General features: G+C 30.0%; 1 protein-coding gene across 1 annotated transcript; it reads left to right on the top strand.

Annotated features, from left to right (window-relative positions):
• The first annotated feature begins 5733 nt into the window (after positions 1–5733).
• On the top strand, positions 5734–6624 carry LOC112690408. Its single transcript, XM_025564418.1, has 3 exons — positions 5734–5971; positions 6154–6254; positions 6541–6624. Exons 1-3 carry the CDS (start codon positions 5734–5736, stop codon positions 6622–6624), a joined length of 423 nt encoding a protein of 140 aa, XP_025420203.1.
• Positions 6625–7718: the final 1094 nt, after the last annotated feature.

Here is a 7718-nt window from a genome sequence, read left to right as displayed (position 1 = left end):
TGGTGTATGCAGCTTATATAATATATAAAATATATATTATCGAAAGAGATTATTATTGAGAAAGCTTATTATTGAAGAATTTATTGCATTTTATTGAGAATTTTATTATTGAAAACTATTATTGTGAATTATTATTGAAACTTATTTATTATTATTGAAATCTCAAATTTATTATGTTAAACTAACATAAACAATATTACAACTCATATGTATGAAAACGACTATACTGATATTAGCGATACGTCTCCTCTAGAACTTGCAAATCTAGAGCAACCACCAACTAAAAACTCAACAGAAGGCACACCCAATTTAAACTAAACACCAAACAACTTAAGCATAAAAGAGGAACAATTAAAAAGGGAGAATAGAATTAAAGAACTCGAAAAAAGTTTATTAATTAGTCCACCTCAGATAGTGACTAGGAGTAAAGGCCCGATAGAACCTCTATTTTTAAAAACACCTAAACGACAAAATAAAAAAATGACTAGCCCAACAGTCATATCAGAAATACCTACTACTATGGCAATAGACAAAGCTTTTAAATTTATTCCTTATTGTTCGGGAGAGGAAAACATAACCCAATTTATAAACGCTTGTGATATCGCCGTAAATTCTGTAGATTTAATTAATGTACCCTTACTTATACGATACTTATTAACTAAACTCTCGGGAAAACCAGCCGAATGTTTAAAATATAAAGATACCAGTAAATGGATATACATAAAAAAACATCTAGAAGAAGCATATGCTTCTCATTATTCTTCATCCGCGTTACAATTACAAATAAATTCAATTAAAATGAACGAAAACGAAAACGTTAAATCATACACAGATAGGCTAGAAAAATTATACTATCAACTCGCGAATTTATATACAACAGGAAAAAACGAAAACGATGCAAAAGCAATAACAAAACAGTTAGCTGAGCAAACTCTAGCATTATACATAAAGGGATTTATCAAACCAATTAGAACCACATTACGTAGTAGAGACCCAAAAACACTTGAACAAGCAAAATCAATTGCTTTACAAGAAGAGCTCGATTTAGCAGAAGACATAGATAGAGATAACTTCATCACTAATTTAACACAAAAAAAGCAAAACTAATTTAAATATACCTATTAATCAAAACTATAACAGTCATCCCGCACAACAACGAAATCATAATCAAAGAAACTTTAATCCACGATTTAATAACAATTTTAATAATCGCGAATTTTTTCCAAAAAACACGCAACAGCAACAATTTAATAACCATAATTATAATAATCAACCACCTCAATGCAATGAATTGATTAATACTAATAATAACAATAGGCCTCCCATACGAAGCGAAGTAATAATGTGTTCTTATTGTGGCAAACGAGGTCATTCGATGGACGTTTGCTACTCTAGACAAAAAGACGCCGCACGTCAATATACTAATTCGGGAAATGCCACACCGTACTCGCAACGCGCGCCGCGTACGGTACAACAAATTCAATGCGCGACCGAGAATTACAACGAAACACCGATAACGAACAATCAATACGAAACTGTTTTCACATCCTATCAACAATAATCGATAATCATATAAAATGTAAATCTAGCGCATGTAACATTGATGAATTACATCTCCTCGTCGATACTGGGGCAGATATTAATATCATTAAATTACAATTTTTAAAAAATGACTTATTCATCGACGAAACCAATAAAGTATACATACGCGGTATTAGTCAACAACTAATACATACAATAGGTCGAATAAATATTCCAATTATAATCAATAACGAAGAAATAAACGTAACATTCGAAGTCGTAGGACCACAATTTCCTTTATTAAAACACGGAATATTAGGAAAAGTATTTTTAATCGAATCTAAAGCAATAATAGATATCGCGAATAATACATTAGTCTTAACAAATCATGATAATAAAGAAACAATAAAAAATTGTTACACAATAAATGCACGTTCAGAGTCCATAATCAAAATCCCAATAAAAAACACAGAAGTACATAATAAATGCATTTTAATACAAAAACAAGAATTATCGCAAGATTTGCTCTGTAGCGAAAGTTTAACACACGTAAAAGACGGTTATGCCATAATTAGTATCTTAAATATATCCGAAGCAAATAAAAAATTTACAGATAACGAAATAAATAAATTAATATATAATAACGAAAATGATTACGAAATATTAACATTTAACATAGAAATGGATAACAATAACAGAATAGACAAAATAAAGAAACTAATAAAAGTAGATCACATGACGAAAAACGAAAAGGAGACTATAATAAATATATGCGAGAAATACTCCGACGTATTTTTTCTAGAAGGTGATAAATTAACATGTACTAATACTATAGAGCATTCAATTAAGTTAAAACCAGACGCTAAAAAACCAATACATCAGAGACAATTTAGGTTACCATTTTCTCAACAAACGGAAATAAATAGACAAATAAATAAAATGTTAGATAGACTAGGTAATTGTACAATGTTTTCTGTTATTGATTTAACACAAGGATTTTACCAAATACCTCTTTCACAAGACTCACGCGAATTTACAGCCTTTAGTACGCTTGAAGGTCACTGGGAATTCAAAAGAATGACAATGGGAATGAAACAAAGTCCCGCAATTTTCCAAAAATTAATGACCAACGTTCTTTCAGGTCTAACACCACTTAAAGTAATGGTTTACCTAGATGACATTCTAATATTTTCAAGATCTTTAAACGAACACGCAAATAAGTTATCAGAAGTTTTTAGTAGACTCAAATCACATAATTTAAAAATCGAACCACACAAATGTAATTTTCTAAAACGGGAAATTTTATATCTCGGTCATAAAATAACAAGTGAGGGAATTAAACCCGACGAAACAAAAATTCAAGCTGTACTTAATTATCCTCCTCCAAAAAACGTAAAACAAATTAAATCATTTCTTGGCTTAAGTGGGTACTATCGGAAATTCATACAAAATTATAGCGCTATCGCTAAACCGTTAACAACATTATTATGCAAAGACGTAAAATTTAATTGGACTGAAGAATGCCAAAGGTCATTCGATACGCTCCGAACAGCACTTTGTAAACATCCAATATTAAAATACCCAGATTTCGAAAAGAAATTTTATCTCACTACTGACGCATCAGGTAAAGCACTCGGTGCTATCCTATCACAAATACACGATGGAAAAGACTTCCCCGTAGGCTATGCGAGTAGAACATTAAATAAAGCTGAAAGTAACTACTCTACTATAGAGACTGAACTTTTAGGAATTATTTTTGGAGTTAAATTTTTTAAACATTATTTACTAGATACTCATTTCATTATCATAACTGATCACCAACTATTAGTTTATTTAATGAACTTGAAAAAATCCTTTATCTAGATTAGCCAGATGGAAATATTATTTGTTAGAATACAATTTTTCCATACAATACAAAGCAGGCTCTACCAACAAAGCTGACGCTCTTACTAGAATGTACACAATAAATGAAATCATAGAAAATACGTATGAAAACTTTATTAAAGACATAAGTACCAAATTAATCACTAATAATAATATAAAAGAAACATCAGAAAATTTATTGGATACTAATCCTGAGTATCACATTGTTTCCGAAATTTCTAAACATTATAATTTTAAAGAAGGAATCAATTATAAGATCAAACAAAAATTCGGAATAAATCAATCACTCCCAGACAGTAAATTAATTGGCGATATACGTTACTTTAAAAACAACAACATCTATTAATTCTAATGTACTTTTTATAGAGACAGTTAATCCTCTTTCACTTTGGCTTGTAAAGCTAAATTGTTTATCTTGGCTTATTATTGTTCTCATTCTTCCAGGTAGCTTATAAAATCTCTGAGAACCTTAACAATAACCGAATAAATTTATTATACTGCTAACCCCAAAGTTGTAAATATACTTTATTGCTATGTGAATTTGGATAATTTTGCAGATTTTTCTGTATTTGAATTCATTGCATCAACCAAACTATTAATTTTTTTAATAAAATTTACTGTAGGTTTACAATCTATAAATTTTTTTACACCTCTATCCATTAATTCCTGCATACAGTCAGCTACTGTTATACTGAAAAACTAATTTATAAAATAAAAAATATAATATATTTTGTTATTTTATATACACCTATATTTTATTGCGGAAGTAATAAATTAAAAAGTTGACATTAGGAATTTTTTAACTAATTTGAATAACTAGTAACTAATTTAACTATTTAACTGTAACTATTGAAACATGGGACGTATAATGGTCACGGATAATTTTTACACTTCAATTACACTTGCAAACGAACTTTTAACTAATGATACACACCTAGTTGGAACTCTGCGATCAAATAGAGTAAAATTACCTGAAATAACAAAAAAAAAGTTAAGTCCCGGGGAAATAATCGGAAAGGAAAATTCAGACGGTATTATTGTTGCGAAATGGCGTGATAAAAGGGAGGTAACTATATTGTCGACAAAACATAATATTGATATGATTGACACAGGAAAAAAGAACAAAAAAAAGAATCGATAGTTAAGCCTAAGATAATTGTCGACTACAACTCCGGAAAAGCGGGAATTGATCTATCGGATCAACTGTCTAGCTATAGTACAGCTGTTCGTAAGTTTATACGTTGGTACCATAAGGTGGCGACAGAAATACTGTTTGAAACTACTATGGTAAATGCTTTAATAGTTTACAATACAATTAATTCTGATAAAAAATGAAGATAACACAATTTCGAGAAACATTAGTTGATACAATATTCGGATTAGACAATCAAGGACCACAAGAAGTTCAACCAGCAAGAGTTAGCAAACACATATTTCAAGAAACAACAGAAAAATGTGGTAGAAATAGAAAAATTAGAAAGAGATGTTTCCACTGCTATCAAAGAAGAACAGTAATAGTTGGATCGAAACAGGCATCGAAGGAAGTAAAAAAAATAACTACATTCTGTGCACCATGTAAATCTTATACATGTATAAGTTGTTTCAATCTGCATCACACAGATTTTAGTTATTTTTTACATATATTATTTATAAATATGTCTCGATAATTATGTTTTGTATTAAATTTATAATTTCTATAATGTTTATATTTAAGAATTGGAATTGGAAACATATTATTTGAATAAAAAAAGTGATTGAGTTTTTTTTATATGCTTATTGTAGTGATATTTTACGTATAATTATAAATGTATATAAAATAATCGGTTTGCGGCGAATAATATATCATTTTACGCGAAATTTTCTTTTATAACCATCATTTAAACATTATCTTCATAACTTTAACGCCACGAAAAATATTCCCCTTTACAAATAAGTGTGTTTATGGCAGCCCGCGGTCATATGGCGTGTAAATAATACAAAGGTGCGACCGCCGGCGGTCGCATGGCAGTCAACGTGTTAAGGCGCGTACACACGATCGAATAAAAGTGACGAATGCTCACACATGTTCGCGTGCGAGCGTGTAGACTTGTGCGTGAGCATTCGGATCCATTCGTCAACGTTCGACGAACAGGTCGCATGGCGAACCGATCACTGTCGGTATTTTAGCTTTGCTCAAAGAAACGCCGCGCGCATTCGAGTTATCGTGTGGACGGTTATTTTGGTTTTGTGTTGTGCGTCGTATGCCAGTGAGAATTAATATTTATTATTTCATACAAATAAAGCTATAAAACTATTTTAGTTAGTTAAGTACATTTTTCTTTGACAAAAATGGACTGGGATAGCAAATTATGTTTTGAATTAATTGAAGAATATCGACTTAATGAAGTGCTATGGGACCCACAAAATCCATCGTATTTTTTCAAAAATGCGAAATTCGATGCGTGGTGTTCTATTTCGAAAAAACTAAATAAAGACGTCGAAGAGGTAAAAAAGAAAATGCTTAGTTTACAAGGATCATTTCGCCGAGAAAAGGCAAAAATAAAAAATAGCATTGGGACTGGAAAAGGTAAGAATCAAAATTTTTATATCTATTTATTTCAATTCTTAATAATACCTATATTATATTGTGTTGTAAAAGATACTTTTTAAAAGTCCAAATTGATAAAAATTATTATTTTATTCGCTTTAATTATCATCATTTATCACCAATTAATTAAAAAAAATGTGAAATGTGAATATATATTTAAGGAGCCAACGAAATTTACCAATCAAAATGGTTCAAATATGAATCAATGGTGGCATTTTTAAGAGATCGTGATGACCCAAGGAGCACAATTAGTAGCGAAAATGTAAGTTTTTTCAATATTTACTACAATAGTACAATGTATATAAATATGCGGGATTAAAAATATCTGATTGAAATATTAATTTATAAAAAACTTGTATTATTTCTATGTTTGATAGAAAAAGAAAATAATTTTAATATCTATTGAACTATATCTACTAAGACTTGCAGTCAATTATTATTAACGTCTGACGCCAAATAGCAAATGTCAATAAATTACTATCAGATTTAGATTAAATATAAATATAAACGTTTAAAAATTAAATAAAAATTTACCAATTTAAAAATAGCTCTACGACACTATTAACACCATACTATTAAGTAATATCATTACTACACATCAATATCATACTAGTATTTATAATCAATGGTAATATGTACACATGTATTTTTCAATAAAAATAATAAATATAGACTGAACTGTTAAACAACGAACTACAAATACACTGTCAACTGATAATTAAAATCGTAATATTTATTATTTTTTAAAAAAATATTGGCACACAATTTATACTCAAATAAATCAAAAGAAAATATAGAATAGTTATATATTTTTTAATTAACATATTATACTACAAATATTATTTAAAATCTAAACATTATTTTGCCACGGTAAATTTCCATTTGTTAAAAAATAATCTGCATATTCTTCTCTTATTTCTTGAGCGTTGATTGGGGGTCTCCGAGGAATGAGTCTAATATTATGTAGTGACGATAAAGGAGTATCTTCCTGTCTCCAACTTCCTTGTTTAACTTGGCCTTCTAATTCGGTATCAAATGATCCTGGGGGAGTGTATATATTTCGGGATGATTTACTTTTCCTTAAGAAGTTGTGTAAATACACAATTGTCATTACCACCAATTCCGCTTTTTCAGGTTCCAATAATAATGGCTTTCTCAGAACACGAAAAACTGCGGATGATATTTCAAAAGCATTCTCAACTGTTCTGCGCGCCTGACTTAATCTGTAATTAAATACTCTTTCTTTGGATCCAATATTGTGTACTCCTGAGTATGGTTTCATTATATTTTTTGTCAACGCAAAAGCTTCGTCGGCTAAAATAACATAAGGAACCTCCTTATTTTTTCCGGGCAAAGGCTTTGGTGGTGGTAAATTCATATTTCCCGATTCTAGTTTTTTTATGTAACATACTATTTTTGAAAACACCTCCGTCAGATATTCTACCTTGGCATCCGACATCAACAAAAATAAAATTATAATCCGCGTCAACCAATGCGAATAAAACAATGCTAAAGAAAGACTTGTAGTTGAAATATTCGCTCCCACTTTTAATGGGAGACTGTATAACAACATGTTTTCCATCCATCGATCCAAGACAATTAGGGTAATTCCACAACTGTTCAAATCGTTCGGAAATAATTGTCCACTCAGCTGGTGAAGAAGGCATCTAAAAAAAACAATTCTTGCTTAAAAAAATAAAAGGCAGAGCGTGAGTGTTTTCGAATC

This window comes from Sipha flava, unplaced genomic scaffold (assembly GCF_003268045.1).
Source record: "Sipha flava isolate LNK unplaced genomic scaffold, YSA_version1 50237_pilon_pilon, whole genome shotgun sequence".
Classification (NCBI taxonomy): Eukaryota; Metazoa; Arthropoda; class Insecta; order Hemiptera; family Aphididae; genus Sipha; species Sipha flava.
This window is presented reverse-complemented; position numbering and strand designations above follow the sequence as displayed.